The sequence below is a fragment of the Pseudochaenichthys georgianus genome, chromosome 5, assembly GCF_902827115.2.
Source record: "Pseudochaenichthys georgianus chromosome 5, fPseGeo1.2, whole genome shotgun sequence".
NCBI classification, from domain to species: Eukaryota; Metazoa; Chordata; class Actinopteri; order Perciformes; family Channichthyidae; genus Pseudochaenichthys; species Pseudochaenichthys georgianus.
Genome location: NC_047507.1, coordinates 13,374,648 through 13,396,961, shown reverse-complemented (window position 1 = coordinate 13,396,961; position 22,314 = coordinate 13,374,648). Strand labels below are relative to the sequence as shown.

The following is a 22,314-nucleotide window of genomic DNA, read 5'->3' as shown; positions in this document are numbered from 1 at the left end:
CATCAGCAAGTGGACAAACCGATCCACATCAAAATCAGAGTAAGGTTGAATTAGCCAAAATGTGACACACTGCAAAAAAACAGTCAGCAAAGATCATAACTACTTCAGCACTATAAAACAAGAATGTGTATGAGTTAAGTGTAATAAATTAAAATACGTTTTACGTTTCTTAGAAAACTATTCTTTAGTGCCGTGTCAACATTCTTCAGATGCAAGCACAGGAAGTGGCTTATATAGACATTTATGGGCTGGAATTAAGGAGCACACTATAAGGATCCACACTCAGGGGGTTACCAACATCAGCTGCATTATTTTCAGAATTAAAATACTTCAAAACAAAGCCAAAATGTTTAAAAGCAACGTCTTCTTTTAAGTTTTTTTCCCCGATATGAAAGAAGCATTTCATTAGTATATCAATATTTTCAGTATAGACACACCAACACACTATGAAGGCTAACAGAAATAAAGAGTCTCGTTCCAGGTTTCTTTTCCTTCATCTGGCACACTTTACGAGAGTCCAGTTACCCTGGTAACTGCACACACTCTTTCGTAACTCTTTATGTGCAATGGGTGAGTGTGAGTGTGTGTGTGGTCTAGCATTTCTATACTTGTGGGGACCTACATCTGTTTACATAGTCACGTGTGGGGACTGGCTTCCCTTATGGGGACAAATTGGAGGTCCCCATGAGGGGAATCATTAATTTGGGTGAAGACTTGGTTAGGTTTAGGATTAGGGTAAGGTTAAGGGTTAGGGTAAGGGTTAGGGTTGGGCATGTGTTGGTTATGGTTAAGGTTAGGATAAGTCTCCAGGAAATGCATGTAAGTCAATGTAATGTCCCCTGAAGTGATGTATACATTGTGTGTGTGTGTGTGTGTGTGTGTGTGTGTGTGTGTGTGTGTGTGTGTGTGTGTGTGTGTGTGTGTGTGTGTGTGTGTGTGTGTGTGTGTGTGTGTGTGTGTGTGTGTGTGTGTGTGTGTGTGTGTGTGTGTGTGTGTGTGTGTGTGTGTGTGTGTGTGTGTGTGTGTGTGTGTGTGTGTGTGTGTGTGTGTGTGTCAGTCAAATATATAAGGGTGTTGTCATGGTGTGAATTGCTAATTACAAAATACTAATACCCAAATTATACAGTAATTCTCTCCTAAAACTCAACCGTTGACCCGCTATCCAATCACAACCCAGAAGATAGCCTGGACCAAATGCCAAGGCTGTTAACAACGAGCCCCGAGTACCAATAAAATCTGCTCGCTGTGATTGCTGCCAGTAGCAGTGTGTATGTCTGTATGTGTGTGGTATTGTGTGTGTGTTTATGCACACTCAACCTTCGAAGGCCGGTGATAGCAAAGAGCTAATTTCCTTAATGCAAACACTTGAGTAAAGACACAGTGCTCACACACATAAAGACGGAGTTAATTGTATTCTCTTGAGCTGTGAGTGTTTCAGAGCTCTGTTGGCACTGAGCCAAGGGAGGAAGCCAGCCGCTGCGTCTTCATTTCCTTTCATTCCGTCTATTCATCAGAGGATATACTCTCATCAAGTTTCTCAATAAAGGAATATTACATCACAGCCCATCTGCCTTTCTCCCTGTTATTAGTTCGCTTTTCTGCCTTTCTATTTTATTGTACATGCAGAAAACAAAACGTATTTTACCCTTGCACTCTCACCTTATATACACACAGCCTGTTCGTACCCCTCCCACAGTGTGTTGCCAGTGAAAACAAGACAATCGGTTTAAAAGCTTGAATGGCAGAAAAACAGCAGAGGGGCCTGTTCCATTTCCTCTTTCTCCTGATAACAGCACAGACTAATCGCTAATGTGGACTTTTCCTTGTCGCCTTACTTCCTCTCCCTCTGCCTTTTCGTTATCAATTCAGATATCACCTTCATAATGAAAAACACATGTCTTTCATTCAGTGTATTGTGTCTCTTCCTTAACAACAGTTTTTACTGCAAACACACAACCCCCCCCACCTGCTCCCATCACACAGCAGATCCAATAACTGACGACTCAACAGTCAGTCTACCAGGTATTCCCTAAGGAGTTTGTGGAGACCTAACACAACTCAAATAGGGTGGATTTTGGATGAACACACAGCTAACCTGCTGTAAAGTGAGTGTTTGGTAAAGAATGTGTGGATTCAAGACTAACATTTGTATTTCTGGAATAATATATTCACTGCATATAGATCTCTAAAGCAAGCCCCGCCCTATTCAAATAACCTGCTTCCTGCCCTTGTCTCCACATGGGCTGACAAAGCAGGAGGTGTTGAGACTTAATATCCCCCTGTTGTCATCCCACTCATTAATAACCACTCAGCGGAGAGACAAGTGTAAAAGCTGTCATCACATCCCCTCTCCCATTCTCTACCTCTCTCTGACACCTTATTACCTTTGTGTAATGAGGGTAGGTACTCATTTAGTAGCTACTGTCTCCTACATCCTAAACCAGCAGTGTCCATTTCTCAATGTTGTCTTCCAGCTGAGAATTGGTGCAAAACAAAGTGTGCCGTGTCAGGCAGAAATAGTCCATGCTCTTGGTGTATTTATCATCAAATAAATGGATGACAGCCTCATGTTTATGTTGTTAAGGCTCTACACACACCAAATCAGGCGATTCCGCAATTAGTCGCAGGGTTTTGCAGCAGTGTGGGATTTACCCATTTGTTTTCCGTCAGAGCTTTTTTATGAACCTCGATATTTCCAACCAATATTTAAACTGCCTCAGGATGCGTCTCTGCTGACTGCTCCGCACAACAGCAACACAACACTGTCAGCTGACGGGGTCTTGGCTCCAAACGGCAAAGGCTTGATTTCTCATAAAAACAAAATGCGCAATGCCATGAAATTATACAAAATGCACTTAACAGAAGTGGCCTTCATTTATCAGGCAAGTCACTGACATTGATCATATAATATAAAGTAGTTTCTTGAACTTCTGCCAAACCTTAAGCTGTGCATACATTGCAAAGGAAAACCAACTACCATACCATTATAACTAAGGATTTACATACCTATGACCACATAACATATTAAATACCTTATCCACAGTCATATTAAAACCAATACAATCATGTTAATACCACCGGGTCAGTAAAAAACATATTTTGATGATTAATACTTAAAGCTCTTCTGTACTATTAACCAGCACACTGAGGCAACATTAGTACTGTGTTAACACCCTAATAAATAATAATAAATACACTTTTTACAATCAGGGTTGTAATGCTATTTACTGAGAAGATCTGTTTCCTTTCTGAAAGAGATTAACTTCATGCCACCAGCCCAACAGAGATTATATAAACAGGAGCACAGTGTCTCCATCTGGTTCTGTTCTGTTCGCCTGTATCGTACCTCCGATTAGTGCTTTGTCGGAGTTCAGATTAGGATTAAACCAACTGGCACAGAGGGGTGTGTGTGTGTGTGTGTGTGTGTGTGTGTGTGTGTGTGTGTGTGTGTGTGTGTGTGTGTTAACCTGGTAACTGCACACGCAATGGCTACATGTGAGTGTGTGTGTGTGTGTGTGTGTGTGTGTGTGTGTGTGTGTGTGTGTGTGTGTGTGTGTGTGTGTGTGTGTGTGTGTGTGTGTGTGTGTGTGTGTGTGTGTGTGTGTGTGTCATCCTAGAAAAAAATACGTATCAATGTGAGCATGTCAAGGTTATGCACCCATTGCAACGGGGACAAGATAACACTGCAGATATTCAAAGAGAAGTACCTTAAAAATACTATTATTCATACTAATTTCCAATACAATAACATTTCATAATGGCAATGACACCCAATGTGAAACCATATATTCACCAAGAGGAAATGTGAAAAGACAAAAAAAATGTTAATATGAATATAATTATATTGGATGTTTGAGTTTATTTTTTTCCAACAGAAAATGAGGGCAACGAGAAGGGGGATGACATGCAACAAAGGCTACTGACAACCATGGTTGTTGTGTTGAACGTCTTTAAAACGATAAAAGATGTCTCCAGAAGTGCCGTTGCAACAGATGCAATAGTGGCCTGTCACACTGTACACCTGATGAAAAGCTGTGGAGGTGGAGCTGATTTAGTTCTTTGAACCTTTATCTCCCCGTTGCTTTCACTGTATCTTTCTTTCTTGTTCAACTGTTAAAAGACCTACACAGATAGAAAGACAGAGGGAACAAGAGAAAGGGAGAACAGGAGAGCGGGGATAATATGACAAGTCATGAAGATTGTCAAATGTCTGACATGAAAAGCCCTGAGAACACAGGAAATTGGCTTGGCCTATTTTAGGTCAAAAGCTCTGGGCATATCAGTGACTGTGGGATGAAATGTGAGAGGCCCTGAGGTGCAGCGACGGGTGGAGGGGAGGCTCACCAGTGTCTGCTAAGGTCACAACTGGAAGAAAAAGCATTTAACCAAGTGAGTAATAGAGCAGGATGGATGTGAAAAGGGACATTTGTGTTAAGGTCAATTGATCAGTAGTTTGTCCAAACATTAAGTAAACCCTACAAAGGGCTTTTATCCGAGGTTATAAATTGATGTACTTAATCATATGTCTATATACAGTCTATGGTCTATATGCTTAATAATGACATTAATGGGATCATTCCTGCACTTAAATGAAATTCCTGTACTAAAATGGGAATTGTCCTTATCTAAATGCATGCAAACTGTGTTAGGTTGGGAAGAATGGGTGAACAAGATTGGAAAAGAGTTCTACAACCAAGCTGGCAGTTTGTTTCGATTTTATTTGGGTGTAATGGTGCTTTTGGCTAAATGCTTACACTAATAGGTATAGTGGAAACCATGGTCACCCCCTAGTTGAGCATATATGTAGGCTTACAAACCAAATTATTCGACACTTTTTTACATGATAATATTGCTAGATTAAAAAGGTTACTACTAGCCAATAGCCATCCTAGCCAACTCTCCGCACCAAAATACATTTAAATCCAACCCATAATCTGAGACTTTTCGTATCATCACTGAATAAATGTAATCACAAACATCATTATTATCTATGGAAATAGTGTTTTGCATTATAATTAATTAGTGAATGCAGTTTTGTTGGCTGTGAATGTAAGATTTCCCAATGCCTCGCCTTAAAGTAAATGTATTCAGCACTAATGAACATCTTCTTGCATCCAATAGCTTTCATTCATTAAGGCCTATTCATTAAAGACCCACCCCAATACCCACCATCTCTATAAAACACAGTGCAGCTGAAAGGCTGGATGTTTGGATTATTAAGCTGCAGTAGGCATTTCTGTGCTGCTGCTGCTGCTGCTGCTGCTGCTGCCCATCTAAATCAGTCCTCACATTGATTTCCGGGATCAGCCCGTCTGCAGTGATTCCGCACATAAACCCATCAACTGTCTCTCTCCCTCCAATCGGCCTCTTCATCTCTCCGTCTCTATCCATCACAATCCATCTAAGACACCTTTCCCTCAGCATCATGCCATCCTCTTATAGTAATCAGCTAAGCATCTGTGCATGACTCTTCCATAATGGTTTATGGAGGTAGGCCATTCAAAATAAAATCTGTCTCTCGCTTCGGCCTCCAATCCTCCACATGGGCCCGACATCCCAGCAGGCTTACAGGCATGTGACCAAACACACATACACATTCACAAGCTTGTGCTAGCCAACGCTCTCTAAGGGGATGGCAGAAACAACCAATGGGAACCTGACTGTGCTTTATCCCTGGCAAGGTAAGCTCACGTTAGGGCTGCTCAAATAATTTGTTTTCAGTTGAATTATACTTAAAGTTCTGGGTAATCAACAGTTTTTTTCTCCAATAAATGGATGTTTTCAAAGTAAATGGATAATCGTTTTTTAATAATCGTGATATCAATTATTGACCCAAATAATCGAGATTATGATTTTTGCCATAATCGAGCAGCCATAGCTCACGTTAGCTATGAATGAAATAGGCTGACATCAAATAAAGTGAATGAGGTGTAAAGTATGGCATTTAGCCAGCTTTGACCTCTGGCTTAGAGAGACAGAATACCAGGATCAATAAAGAGACGCACAGTCACAAAGGCAGCAGGGTTTAGAGAGCAACATTGCTGGCTCAGGTGGGAGCTCCAGAAGAGAAGGCATTAATGAGGACACTTCGAGAAATGAGGCAGTGATGCATGAAGTAAGCGGACGGGATAGCTGACTGAGTGTGTGGGATACGTAAATGAGAAAGCAAAGAAGGCAGCACACGTTATAAGCGGCCGTGTGTAGAGGAAGTAGGACATGGGTCACAAGAGGCTGGCGCTGGGCGCAGACAGCTGTCTCACCCAGGTGGTCGCAGGCAGACTCAGAGTGGACACCTTCTGCCACTTCCTCTGCGTCTGTCTCGCCACACTGGCACACGTGGTGATTGGAAAGAGGTCAAATAGCTTTAGATTTTGGAATGTTGTTCAGACAAAGCAAGACATTTGATGACTTTAGGCTTTAGAAAATGATAATGGCCATTTTCCAGTATTTGATGACATATTGTAGACCTGATGGAGAACATTCGATGGTTCTATATTCTCAGATGTGAGGATTTATTGTAATTATGGGGGAAATGGGGTCATTTGAAATTGTGGCTCTATGAAACTGATCTATGCCATTGAAGCATTAATATCCATTTCTTGAAACATCCGAGTAGTCTTACTATTTAAGCAGCTTGGAGAACGATAGCATAAACACTCATACAAACAACCTCTCCATCAAAATAGTGTATTCCAGAGAGAGATATCCTAACAGTGATGCTACACACTCATGTGATGATGCCAGTCTATTCACCTCCACACTCAGACATACAATGGATAGGAGCCACTTTTCATTTGATCTATCTTTCTACTTTCACAGACTGGCGGCCCTGTGGCCCGAGGCACTTCTGCCGATTGGTAACCGGTGATAAGGGAGAGCAGGGCTCACATATATTGTGCTCATCGGTTTGACTGGTTAGCTTGCAGTGTCGCACACTGGAGCACAAATGAGCCGATCTGGTTCATCGACGTTAACATGAGCATATCCAACAAGGATAGAATTGTCCTACATTGTCTGGAAAGGGCTAGGTTAAATGTTCCAGTAAGATCAACTCACTATCTCAATCGGGAAGTTATTTCCAAAATACATACACTGTTAAAGTGTCATGTATGTTTAAAGTTTAAAGGCGTTCTTGGTACACAACTTTGGCCTTGTTGCTGTCTTTTTGTTTGTTGTCCTTGCAATAGAAAGATGGATAGATACCCATGTCCCATGACAACAAACCAGCACATCATGGATAAAAAGGGAACTAAAGCCAAGGCTTCAGAGTGGAATCTGTGGACAATTCAGGGTCTCAAATATCACATTTTTATGCTGATGCCATCAGGTGAAGCGGGACAGAGCTGCGTGACTACACATGAAACTTGAATACAACAAAGTGGTGAGGAGAATCAGCTGTGAAACACATTGCCTAGGCTTTATCAACCGCGCCATAACAGATGGAGCTATATACTGTCCGAGTGTAAGGGCCCTCAGGCTTTTCACACAAGCAAAACAACCCTCATACTTAAAGATCTTATTATGTTAGGCCAAGTTTGGTTTATAATACCTACATTGAATTATACTTGTAACAGTAATAAGTGTGTAAGAATAGAGGCGTTATTAATGTCTTGGATCATCACAGCAGAAACTGTGCCACTCAGTTAGAATTTCTCACCACTGGCTATCATTCAATTTCAAATGATCATCTTGTCTCATTGTTACAAGGGCACATCAGTCCGCATCATCGGAGCCGATTCTGGGTCAATCCTCAGCCCACTTCCTCATCCCCCTCACCCGCCTCCCGACACCCCCCTTGTCTGCTTTGTCTGCTGCTCCATGGGGGAGGTGGAGGCACAGGACAAATATCAAATTAGCTTTCTTTCCTATAATTTAATGACAGACGGCCAAGGTCAAGGTCAAGGTCAGTGAGGTGCTAGGCGGTTTCTGCCTTATTCTAATTAACTTCAACGGTCTGAGAGAGGAAGCGTTGGACGTCCAGATAACATTTGTTTTTCCCACGGATACTGATTGCTTTTAGCCAAAGTGCTTCTTAGTACCATGGATGTATGATTTTAGCATGCCACCATGTGAATACCTACAATCTGGAGAGTGTGAGTGATATATTTCACTAACAAGCCAGAAACTATGTCACATAATTGATTCGGTCTGAGACTAAATGATGGCATGGGCACTGGGAGACCCAGTATGGAGTTCATAACAAAGATCAAAGACTAAAGGTGGCAACATAAAGCAGCCCTCAATAAAAGGTGTCAATGCAAGGTTTGGTTCACATTTTGCTTTTAATGATCCAGGCTTCAGCCCCTTACCTCTAAAGCACATAGGAAATGAATGTTTGTTTTCGCATGTGAAATTTAACACATGTGCAATTATCATGCTAATTTATTCACAAGGAAAACCACATGCCTGTAACAACTTTTCTTACGCATGAAATGCTGCTTTGCATGTGATGAACCACGCAACCTTAAATGTGACTTTACAATGTGGTTAATGTTATATTACATAAAATCCCATGTTTTCATTTCACCAATGAAATATGTGAAATCACATTGACCTATTTATGTGAATTATTTAAATGTAAAGTGATGTTTTCAAGAAAAAAACAAACACAAAATGACTCAAAACAACCAAACAAAATATTGAGGATCATACAATATTGTGTACTTGATACTGTATCCGTTTCAAGAATAAAAAGAATAAAGGTTGCAACCATGATTGTGTTTACCATTCGCATCCACACACAGTGTACAACACACACAGCTGACCTGTCGACTGCTGCCATGACTGCCTGTCTGCTCCCTTGCGGGCTGCTTGTTATGCTAACCAGCCTCTGTTCTGTCAGACAACATTTAGCATGATGGCTAATGTAGCCAGCCAACACATCTGTCTGTAGGTATTTGAATTTAGCCAAGGGCTAAAGTCTCTGCTTTCCTGTCTGGTACATGAACACGCGTGTGTTCTCCTCAAATGCCTGCAGAGCTGTATGAGGTTAGATGATACAAAAATAAGTTGTATAGCCTACGAATGGTGATTATTAGTCAGATGAATTTTGAAGCAGACAAGATAATGAGCTGCAGCTAAATGTGTCTCATGCTTTTCTCCAAGAAATGAAGGGGCTTTAAAGCTAGCTTATATATATATATATATATATATATAGTATGTCCAGGTATTACAGACTCTTTCCAAGACAGTCTATACAATTCATTCGCTGATTAAACTGTGCTTATCTGGAGAGCCGCGTTACAGTGCCGATAAATGGCTGATATTTTGATGCACAATGGGGACTTTCCATAACACTGTTGATCAGCAGTGCCAGGACTCTTTTTTTTCTTATTTCACTTTTTATACATCCCAAAGGCGAAGTCTCTGCATCACACTAATGTTTAACAGTTATATGCAGTGTGTGTTTGTATGTATATAGATATAAACAAATATATAATGCAGTGTTAACGGTTTTAGCCTTTAGTTTAGCCTGTTAGCATGCTAATAAATGCTAATAAGCACCAAATATTAAGTCTGTTACATCATTTTGCAGATGGAGGTACTGGGCAAATTAAAGTATATAAATGTTAGATCATCAATCATGTTGTGCTGAACTATTCAATAGCCTCGTCCTGCAATCATATTCCTGCCTTTACACCCAACTACTAAACAAAACAAACTCAGAGACCCACTCCAGCAGTGATTAAGCTACTTAGCACTGAAGGTGATTAAAGGCCAGCTGGTCACTGGTCACACACACACACACAAACACACACACACACACACACAGGCAGAAGGTGACAGCAGCTCTACTGAAACATGCACTGAGACAGTCTGGCACACGTTCAGAGGTCTTAACTTATTTAGTCCACAATGTTATCACATCCTCACTGAGTTAAATGCCATGTTCGTATTCAGCAATGGCGCACAGTGCTTACAAAATCACAAAGGAAAAACAGGGTTACATTTGAATCAATACTTTTGTCTGTGTGTTTAAGTGCATGTGTAAAGAGACACATAAGTTATAACAGATCAAATTATTAATACTAGGTATAAATATCTATCACTCGTTTACCGGCAAGTCAAGTTATATTTCTAGTTCACATTTTGGAAAAGCAAAAGAATATTATTTTACATTGTTTAGTAAGGACATTCAACAATAAAATAGAGAAGTAAATAAACGACACAGTCTAGACACAACACTTCCATCTCTTCCTCTCTCTGCGGGAATATGGCAAACACGTGCAGCTGTGCCCAAATTATTCATACACACGATGCTCGGACGCACAAACACACACACACACACAGTTTGCACACATGGGCAGGCAGACACACAATGATTGCATGTTTGGCTAAGAGCTCATATGTGCACGCTACAGTAGCCCTTTTGACAACAGCAGACAGTTGTGTAGTTTCCTCCGTCCATCTCTTTTCCTCTTAGATTCTCCTCTGAATTTCATGTTGAATTGAAGGAAGCATCGCTCTTTGAGAGGAGGAAGAGCAGTTCATAAAACAAAGACGAGAATTGACTCTGCAAACCTTGTTACTTTCAGCCCTTCCTGCCTACTGTCCTCTCTAAAAATATATCCTGTTCTTCAACCCTCTTTTCCCTCCAATTCTCCTCACTTGCTCAGAGTGTCTTTATATGAATGTGTGTGTGCAAACTCAGCAGAGAGCACAAAGACCTGCAGTGACATCAGACTCATTCACACTGTGTCCTCTGTCTGCGCTCACCCGAGAGGTGCTCTGTTTAAAGGGCCTCTGCTACGCCTCATCCCCCATACACATACAAATCGGTTGCTATTGCTATCAAAATATGCAGTTCACGGAAGGTTGAAAGCGAAATGCTAAAGAATGAATATATAAAAACAATTATGTGCTGAATCCAAACAACCCATTAAAAAGGTTTTCTTGTTTCCGAGCAGCATGAATGGCTACAGTGAGGAGGACTGTTTAGAGGGCCAACTCCAGCTGACATATGATGAGACCCTGATAACAGAAACATGCAAATATTCAGACTGAAGCGCCTTTCATTCCTTACCGAATTCAAATGGACAAATTCAAATAAATACAGATGTGTGTGTGTGTGTGTGTGTGTGTGTGTGTGTGTGTGTGTGTGTGTGTGTGTGTGTGTGTGTGTGTGTGTGTGTGTGTGTGTGTGTGTGTGTGTGTGTGTGTGTGTGTGTGTGTGTGTGTGTGTGTGTGTGTGTGTGTGTGTGTGTGTGTGTGTGTGTGTGTGTGTGTGTGTGTGTGTGTGTGTGTGTGTGTGTGTGGATAGGAGGCAGAAGGCGCTGAGGAGGGGGAGAGAAAGCTGGTGACATTCCAGCTTTTTGGTTACAGTTCCACGCTTTATTTTGCTCACAGTGCAGACGAGCTTGAGCGAGAGAAAATAACAAAAGGTCAAAAAGCCTCTTTTTTTCTTAGAAGAGCTGTTTTTAGTTTTTTTTTTTAAAGGGCATTCATTTCTGTTCTCAGTTAAGCAACAGAGCACAAGGCGGATTCCTATAGGTATTCTTTGCTGGCCTTAGGGGTTAACTTCCACCTTCTTTTCTCTCAGGTTTATGATCTCAGTGATGATGACATCTGAACTGCATCAACAGGCTCATCAGCATTTCAAGCAGGAAGTGAACAGGAAGTGTGGATAGTCCAGCAGCACCCTCACAGGAAGTCATTCTGCAACAGCCGCAGACCATCTGCGGCTGTTGCAGAATGACTTCCCTATTAAGTGCATCAGCACTTAATAGGGACAAGTTCATCAGCAGTTACTCAACTAATTTTAAAGTCTGTGCCAGGTCTGACATGTTTCTGATGCATTGATTAAATACACAATACATTTCACCCTATGAGGAGGATATATACACAAGCAACGCCTCCCTGACCGTCAGCTCTTCCAGAAAAACATTCAAATTGCTCCGTTCAACAGCTGTCATCAGATGTGTATAACGGGAGTTGTGTTATTGCGGAAAAATTGATTGTAAAAACTAGGATTTTTGCTCTGCAACCGTGGTTACTTTGTCTTGAATAGCATTTTCACCCCCTCGTCATCAATCTGCTGGTAAAGCCTCTGAGCGTGCACATTATGTAACAGTCACTCCAGGTGAGGAGCACAACACCCAGTACTATTCTTTTCAAGCCGATTACAGTCACAAAATGCTTCGGTTGTTGCCTTCCACGCATCACTGTGTTCTTTGGTTTAAAGTAACATGATATTCCTATCACCTTGCAGGTCTTATGTCAGTGTTTTTTTGTTTTCCTCTTTCTTTCTGCTTAGAGCATACACTCTTCACTCAATGCTAAGCTATTATAGACAGGCGTCAGGCAGCGTCTTGAGCACTCTTGTCACAAAGAACATTCATACAGAACTGGTAGGTCTAAAAGGGCAACAACAGGCAACATGTGACCAGCAGGCCAGCGTGAGGAGGAAGTGATGCCCAGCTGTGGACGGCCAGCCAGGGTGTGTGCCCCGTCATGTTTCCTGCTCCTCTTCCCTCGTTGGAGACCAAATCGCTCATTAAAAAACAACTTCAGTGGCGACTCCCATCATCAAAGCACAAGCGCTTTCACTCTTCCTGGCCGGTGGCTGTAAATCTGCAGCAAGCTGGTCATTGGGGGGATAAATGCTGAGCCTAAATGGAAAAATGCACTCATGAGGAGATTACATTGCAACACTACCCTGTGACTAGTACTGGCTAATAGTCTCACACACAAAAACACATTTCCCACCAGAGTCAAGCCATTTTTAAAGGGAACCCCCTGGGGAGGTGTGCAACCCAGACAGAGTATGTGATCTGGGGTGAACTGTTATCACACACAGGAAACAGGCGAGACTGGTAGCCTACACAGGACACGTCCTAAAACTAAAAAACTCCCATTTAAAGCCTTTGTGTATCAGCTGTGAGGGGCCTCTTCCGCATTTGTACTCCTGTTTTGTTTTGAAACAAGTGTTTTGGTCATGGGGAGGCAACAATCTGCAGTGGTTTTATGGACATATGGACAAACATTTGCGTTTCTGAAAAGTACTATTTTTGGACACGTCAGCAGAAGAGCAGAGAGATAAAAGCTAATCTTTTTCCTCAGCTGAGCTCCTATTTAAGGGGCTTTAGGCCATAACTCTCTGCGTCATAATAACTCATAACCGTCAACCTGCAGTAGGCTGCGGAAGAACACTGGATCATTTGTGTTCTATTCGAGCATCAGTACTGCCATCACCTTGAACCACAAATGCATGAAACAGTCATTTGTGATTCCTCAAGTTTCTCTTCCACAAAAAGCCTCGAGAAAGAGTCTGTAACGGTGAGAACATCAAGCACTAGTCACAGGGTTACAACACCCTAACGGCACTAAACAGATTTGTCTTTGTGTCTATTTGTACACAGCTATTGAGGCTGACTTAGCACTTTGGTGGAAGACCAGAGTCGCTCTCTGATCTGAGATGAGTACGTTGGCAGAGCTACAGAAAGAGAAACTGCGAGAGAGAGAGTGAGATCGATATGCTAAAGGTAATTAACACACTGCTCGTAACTCTCATGTCAAGTTACACCCAACATACATGCGTACTCACAAAAGTAGAATTATTGACATTTATAGCAGCACATGCACACAAAGAGCCAGCCATAACATAAAACCTTCAATCAGGAGGAAATGCAGACCTCAAGATCAACGAGATGAGGAGGCACCGTTGCTGTGAGTGAATATGAGTGAGTGTGTGGGGGTTCAGATGGGTGAGACTCAGGAAATGTTAGAGTCTTATAGAGCATTTGCATCAGACTTTTCTCTTAAGTGAAGGCAGCTGTATGAAGATGAAACAGCCCAGCCAGAAGCAATTTAACGACGGCCACTTAGTAGGAAGTAACATTACATGCGCCCCGTCATGTTTGACTCGAATGCACTACAGAACCATCATTGCCCTAAGTGTGTGTGTGTGTGTGTGTGCGTGCGTGCGTGCGTGTGTGTGTGTGCTTCACGTCATCAACATCCATTCCTCTGACTTTCAAGTCTGAATGCAGGGCTGTAGGTCATGTCACTGGTGGTTATATGGCCATTGTTTAGGGAAGGCAGTCCAGACATTCAGGAAATGGATGCTGGCGACTCAGACTGTGTGTGTGTGTGTGTGTGTGTGTGTGTGTGTGTGTGTGTGTGTGTGTGTGTGTGTGTGTGTGTGTGTGTGTGTGTGTGTGTGTGTGTGTGTGTGTGTGTGTGTGTGTGTGTGTGTGTGTGTGTGTGTGTGTGTGTGTGTGTGTGTGTGTGTGTGTGTGTGTGTGTGTGTGTGTGTGTGTGTGTGTGTGTGTGTGTGTGTGTGTGTGTGTGTGTGTGTGTGTGTGTGTGTGTGTGTGTGTGTGTGTGTGTGTGTGTGTTTCAGTTGGCCCTCGAGACAACCTCATTGCCCTCCAAAACATACCAGGCTTGCACACACACAGAGACCAAGCTTAATGCAGACTGCTCAAGGGCTGCACAACATGGGAGCAATTAAACACTGTCCTCTCTTATCAGCAGCCGACTTTCTCAGCGAAAGAAAAAAAAAGACGCTTGGCTGTCATTGGGTAAACCATCGCTTATGCGACAGGAAGTTATCCTTCTCCTCGTGTTTATTTGTGGCCTTCCCATTTCCTGTCAAACACACAAACGCTTTGGTGGCACTCAAAGGCCGTGTGAATACACACATAGATCCTACATGATGAAAAGGACCGGCACTAGCTCGCCCACCAGCATAGTCATACAATTACACAAACTGTTTAATTACAAAGTGACGGTTTTGCTAATAAAACTTAATTAAAGCTGTGATTGAAATCCCCTTTGTGTTGATTTGATCTTTTGCAAAGTTTGACAATATGCTTAAATGCTGATGATCATGTCAACATTGCATCACCGAAAAAAGATGGACACAGCTTAACACAATGTGTCGAGTGCATGCAGCGAGATCTGTCACCTTCTCTTGTTCAGTAACACTATTACAAGAAGCCTCTTCTCTCCAGACTTCAATCAATAACTTCAGCAGAGCCACCAGCTGTCTAAGCGGCTTCTCTTTTCACCTTCTCTCCACCCACCCCACACTTCCTGTTACAGTTGCTGTGAACAAGCACAAAAGAAGATCCACTCAGCGGTTGATTGACAAGTGACTCTGAAACCTCCCCTGGGGAAATGGGGCCATCGGTTGTAAGGTTCGACTTAAAAGGCTCCTCTAATTGGCCGACCCCCATCCTCAACCCCCACTAGGCTCAATCAATGGTTCCCAAAATGAGGTTGGAGACCTCAGTAGAGTCCATGCTGAAGAATAGTAACATTTTGCTGTTACTTTGTATTAGTTGCTTCACATTTGAACATCAAGAGAAGATGTAAAGATGCCTATTTCTTCTTATAAAAAAACTCTCATTATGACCAATTGGGATTCATTAGCTGATGACCGGCTCTGAGAGGGTGTGAGTCCAAGACCACCGCCTCAGCTCCGCACACTGCAAAATGAGCATGATTGCAGACCTAGCCCCAATCCCATTTAAGTCATGACAAACACATGTATGTGATCTCTCCCAATCTGCATTTGGTCTTGTCACAGACAATCGATGGGCTGCTAAAATCTCCTGACACAAACCCAGGAAAGCCGCTCTGCTGCCCAAGCTGGGTGCATTTCCAACAAAGGCAATGAATGACACAGCTCTGAAGGAGAGCATGTCTTTGTGCCCGATTCATTTGCAGAGGTAGAATTTTCTTTTAAAACACCACAGGCCTCTGCTTTTCAAACCTAGTTAGGGAGCTAACTGAGCCATACACATGCGATATGCTCACTATACTTATGATATACTGTAGGTAGTTGCATGTGAGAATGATAATTCAAAAATGTGGGAGGAGAAACGCCCATTCTCCTCCCTGCACCTGGCTGCAGCTGTCCTTGTCACTCCGCCCAATGTTAAATGATGAACGCAAGCCTCTGCTTCGCACAAAACAGACCAATGCAGTGGAGAACTTATGCCCTCAACATAAAAACAATCATATGGAGATAGCGTGGTGCTGCCACATGCATTTCCTTATCAATACTGTAAAGAGCACCACCCATGTAGATTATAAAACCAGGTGCTCTTGTCTGTAGCTGTACAAATAAGGAGTGTAGTAGGTAGTGCAATAAGACTATTGTGCAGCATGCATTTAATTGACCATAAGGAGACACAAAAACAATGTGATCAAATCATTTGCAGGAGACAGACGTCGGAGGCTTACCTCAAAGCAACCTTCACACTACAGTCATTCTGGCTCGCCATTATCGGTTTCAAGGTTCACCGATGGGATGTGCAATATTTCGGATATGTTGCGTGTTCTGTGTGTGTGCACCGGAGGGAGCTGGTCGTCTCAGGTCAGCGGGAGCAGCCGTCAAGACCTGCTGGCGGTGAGGTGCCTCGTCGGGACTCCTCCTGCCTGCTTCTCCTCCGCCGTGGCGCTCATTTCTAGCTCCCTGGTGTTTGTCATATCGCAGAGTTTAATCTAGTCTTTCCGTGCTCTGTCTCGTCTCAGTCGCTACATCCTGTTTGAAACGCGTTTGAGTGAAGCATTTGAGCGCTCTTCAGAAACCACACCGCTGCTCTGAGAGACGCGATCACGTTGAATCCATGCTGAGAGACGGTAAACTGAAGGGGGTAATGCTGCCTTCAGGAGCTGTCGGATATTTTGAATCCACAGCTTTCTCAGGCCTCTCCCAAACTCCCCATTAAAGAGGGGTTTGTATGGAGGATTATTTCGCCCAGAACTCAGCCACTTTCAATCCATTACCATGGATACCGATGGATGCAATTCTGCTGCTTGTGTACATACAAACACATCCCCAAAACAGAAGCATGTGCAATGTGGGCACAACAAAAAAAGGAGAATTCAAATCCTATACGTATAGTGGTAGCCTATCCATCAATTGTATATCACAGGAATAGATTTGGGGGACAGCACTTGACAAAACTGATGCATCAGGGGCCAAGAAAAACCTATGAGGCGAGATTCACAAATCCTTGACTCTACATTTCACATAATGCAACTAGATATCATATTGTATTAGATCCTCAATGTCCACATAGTTCAAACCATAAGTGCAACATTAGAAAAATATAATAATTTTAAACTTTGGAAAGCTCCATGCAAAACCACAAAAGACATTCATCTATTTTAATATGTGTAGTTGTAGCCTACTCATCCTCAAAAATAAACTAAACGTGTGGTGCCCAATATACCATAATACAAACTGTAGGCTTATATTTTATATCTAGCACATGATTTTAATGGAGTACTGACACCACTTGTTTCTGAATGCGAAATAGAGTGAAATTAACATTAAAAAAACTCATAAAGTTTGCCAGTAAGTAGCTCAAACTATCACTGAAAAACAGTAGTTGTAACTTGTATCTAAGATCAATTCCTCCACTGCACAATGATAATATAAACGAGTAACAAAGTGATCTTTTCAAATGAACCTCTCTAACTGTAACACAATATTTCGAGGAGTCCCTGAAAGCAGCATTGATCGCTTTCGACTGACATGCATTTGGGCAAATTGCTGGGTTAGATCCGCCTCCATTGAACATTGGAGACCAATCAGTGGCTCGACAGGCCTTTGTGTCCCCGCCCAGCGGCACTCCCACATCGGGCTCTCGAGATCAGTACACCTACCGCTCACCGACTGCTAGGGGCCACATCTGTGTCTGTTAACCTGCCATAAACAGGGGGGCACTGTTCCCATGACAGAAAGGAGGGTTAAAACGCCTTTAGGTCAAAGGTTGTAACTAATGCAGGGGCTATTATGTTTTAGCAGAAGATGGAGTTCCTTTTCTCTGGTTTGTATGGTAAGTTACACTCTGCTCACTTCCCTGTCCTGCTGAGTCAGATTTCTTGAAAAGAGGAAATCCTTTCTCTTAAAGGTTGAGTCAGACAGCCATTATGCTTTCTTAATTTCTATCTCTGAAATATAATTTCAAACAGGATTTAGTGGCATGAACGTATACAAAAACAGTAAAGCCAAAGCACACTGTACAAGGTTATTACAGCTTGCAAAATGGTTAAAACATTTAACAACCATGACAACAATATTTTGTGTAAATATCAAGGAAAAGGATCACAATCTCTCTCTTTCTCTCGCTCTCTATACTGTCTTCTTGTCAAATCTGAATCTATACCTCCAAGCTGTGTCTCTTTCTCTCTACTCAATTCAGTTTCCTCTCACAGCTGTGTCTGTTGGACTTCTTTAATCGATCCATCCAAATGACTTCACACAGTGCCAATGCAGCTGTCAGTGCTGTTGGCAGTGTTTCAGCCTGGCAGGATTCAAAATGGACACTTGCAGAGAAAACTCCAGATTTTCCAAATCCTCGTCCACACGATGACTCATATTCAAACAGTTTGCCAATGACAGCCATGTCTAAACTCCAGCAAGGTATTTCCCAATATAACGCAAACACATTTCAGTAAACTATTTCACAACTCCAGAAACATACCACATGACATGGGTTTTTATAGGCTTACATATAGTATGTATGATCGTATAGAGACAACAGCTCCGACATCAATTGATAACAAACAATTGTTTCTGTCTGAATGCGAAAAAAAGTCTCTGCACAGCCCAAAACAATCACTTTTATGTAATGGATCACTTTTGATTGCATGAACTATAAACCCATTCTGTGTGTACAGAGGGGTTTATGACTTTCAAACTGAGTCTTTCTGTGTGTGTTGGTGTTCTGAGGACCAGGCGGCGATGTTAGTGCTACGTTCCCCCGGAAGCCGTGCTTGATTCCACAAGATTAACGTCCAGTTATAAGGATAAAGTTACAATCCTCCTAGATCTGCTGGGAACTGGCCTCCAGCAACAACAATCAACAACAAGAGTGGTGCACACAAACACACACTCCCCTGTTTTCGTTTTTAAGACCAACTCTTATATAATTAGTCTGCACTGTGCCCCCTAAGCTTATTTATAAGTACCTTTCATTCCTCTTGAGGCATGTTTACAGTTTTCAAATCCACTCCAAATGATTTGTTCCCCGCATGCCAACTCCTCAACAGCACTTTAATACAAGTATTTCAAAACCATACTGATAGCCTTAAGATATTTTAATATTGCAATTGCCAAACTGCAGCATAATCCCTATATTTAGGGCTTCATAGTAAAAATGACAACACCGTAATTACATAAGAGTGTTAAAATACAATCATTCCAGCTGCCCTCGGGTTCTGGCAGTCACCAGCGTGAAGTCAGCAATTCAGTCTGCCTCTTTGGATTTGATACCACACTTCTAAAGCACATGGGCGCTCTCACCATAGGCTCTCTCACTCTCCCACACACACACACACACACACACACACACACACACACACACACACACACACACACACACACACACACACACACACACACACACACACACACACACACACACACACACACACACACACACACACACACACACACAACTTTCCCATCTTCTCATTCCTACAGGAGGTGATTATATCCTGACCCGAAAACAAGATGATGACTCATACCCTAAATGTACTGCTATCTCTTCAAAGCTATTTTTCACCTTTTTGGAATGTATGATCTCTCAGGTCTTCAGGGACTGGTCAGCTTTCTGTCCCCAGAGTCAGAACTAAACATGGAGAAGCAGCGTTCAGTTATTATGCTCCAAATATCTGGAACAAACTCCCAGAAACCTGCAGGTCCGCTGCAACTCTGACTACTTTTAAATCCAGGCTGAAGACTTTTCTTTTTGTCGCTGCTTTTAATTGAACTATTCATATCTTAGACTGCACTGTAACTTTTATCCATGTATTTTTTCTTTTAATGTTTAATTGAACTATTCATATCTTAAACTGCACTGTAACTTTTATCCATGTATTTTTTCTTTTCATGTTTATTTTATTAGCTTTTCTTTTTAATGACTGATTTTAAATGCCATTTTCTTAATGTCTTTCATTTTTTGTAACGCACTTTGAATTGCCTTGTGTTGAAAAGTGCTATATAAATAAACTTGCCTTGCCTTGCCTATGATTCTGAAACAAGACATATATATTTATATTTGATGACAAATAATGTAAAACACACATAATGAGAGAAAAAGCATCCACTGCTTAATTTCCAGCACAATCATCATCATCATCATCATCATCATCATCATCATCATCATCATCATCATCATCATCATCATCATCATCATCTTTATTTAAAGAGACTCTTGGTCCATTATTACAAAACATACAACACTCAAATATAAATTAAACAAATATGTGATTTGTGTGCAAAACCCGCAGAACTAAATTAATCAAAGAAGATGAATTTGATGCCAATGTTCTCCACGGTTCTCTTTCACTGCTCTCTGCATCACATGACCTATTTCAATGGAAAAGACCAGAAATAAGAAGAGATGGAAGACGAAACTGCACCCTAATATATTCTGAATCTTTATTCTTTGATGTCTCTATAATCCTTCGCATGCATTTTCTATATTTGGCTTTGAAGCTCCATAAACTAATCCCCCATTCTTTACCGTAACAAAACTGTTTGAATTGGCCGAGATTACGCAAACACACACGACTCAGGCCCTTGCAGGGAAAGAGGAGCACTGGCAAAAAAAAGTTGAATACAGTTGTTTCACGTTTGGTCTAATAAGTGTCTCAAGATTTGTAATGGTTTCTATGTTTTATAATTAAATGCGTGAGACAGGAGCTGCTTATAGATTTATGGTTGCAGCTGCAGTGGCGTGATGCAGAGCAGGTCCTTGGACCCCCCACAGTGCTTCATCCCATCCCCCTGCAGAGCTCTGCTAACAGCGAGTAGTGGAAGTATGTGATTCATGCAAGCTCTGGGTGTTGAAAAAGAAAATGACAGATATCATACATCAACAATGTGATGATAATTTAGGTTCAGTATCATGTTTGCGTCCGTGCCAAACACATTCAGATATATTCTGTTATTTGTTTTAATGTCAAGAGTTATTTTATAGACTGATATACGTAGATATAGGGCTATAGCCTAACAGCCCCTCTCAAGCTCACTTATTAACAATTGATAATCTCATTAGTTTATTCCTGGAGTCTTATTGTCTCCATTAGCAGGAGCCTGCAGCAAAACAAAAACAATAGCCCTGCTCATAGGCCGACAACAATCATGTTTTAGCATACAAAATATTGTATAGATATTTACTGTAAATCTATTTTAAATTAGCATAAAGTAATAATATATGTGAATGTGTCATTTTATTTAGCAACAAACATATTTAAGTACTTTTTGATTATATGATCTCAAAGTAATATCTATAAACATTATTTCTCTTTGCTCACAGCTCGAACCAAAGAACGTTTTTAGAATGTATTCAATTGCAATGAAGATAGCTACAGTAAATATCATTCTATGTTATCTTCCAGGGTAACCACTCTTTCATGACACATTTTATATTCTTAAACATGCTTAGAAAAAGCAATATAGTGTAGCCTACTTTCATGTATTCACGGAGAGGTCACCATGCATTGGCATAGGATGAAACAGTAGTGAGCGATCAGTAATGAATCATGAACATGATGCCCTGTAGGGAAGACCTACATTTCAGCTTCTTACCCCAGGGCACACGCTGACCCACACTCTGCACCGTTTCTTACCCAGGCTCGGATGCTTCCTGCTGGGCTGTGACCGGGCTGGGGGGAGGCTGGGCGGCTCGTAGTGGCTGCTGCAGCCTCGGGGGTTTCAGAGAGGTACAGCAGCCACACTCATTGATGGATTTACTGCTGCATCACATGGCATCAGACCAGTGTGCGTGTGCGTGTGTGTGTGTGTGTGTGTGTGTGTGTGTGTGTGTGTGTGTGTGTGTGTGTGTGTGTGTGTGTGTGTGTGTGTGTGTGTGTGTGTGTGCGTGCGTGTGTGTGTGTGTGCGTGCGCGTGTGTGTGTGTGCGTGTGTGTGAGATGAGAGGAGGAGGTCAACAAGGAGTGGTTGTTCTGTGGTCCCCTGCCCCAAGCCCTTTGCATGCTGTTACTCACACTTTCACTAATTAAGTAAATGTGTGACAGCTGATATCCGCCCACACACACACACACACACACACACACACACACACACACACACACACACACACACACACACACACACACACACACACACACACACACACACACACACACACACACACACACACACACACACACACACACACACACACACACACACACAGCCCAAGGAACAAGCTGCGCCAATTAATTTAAACATTAAAAAAAAAAACATCATGTACAGACAAAATAAACCAGGGTGGAATATGTAACAATGTTGTGTATATCAATGCAGTTTGAAACATTTATTCACATTTTGGATTGAGGAAAAAGC

General features: G+C 41.9%; 1 protein-coding gene across 1 annotated transcript in view; it reads right to left on the bottom strand.

Annotated features, from left to right (window-relative positions):
• kif21b (kinesin family member 21B) overlaps nucleotides 1-16,678 on the bottom strand; it is a 75,475-nt gene extending 58,797 nt beyond the window's left edge. Inside the window, 1 exon segment of the mRNA XM_071203103.1 lies at nucleotides 16,192-16,678. Coding sequence (XP_071059204.1) covers nucleotides 16,192-16,232 — 41 coding nt within the window. The 5' untranslated portion in view covers nucleotides 16,233-16,678.
• Between the last annotated feature and the right edge of the window lie 5,636 nt (nucleotides 16,679-22,314).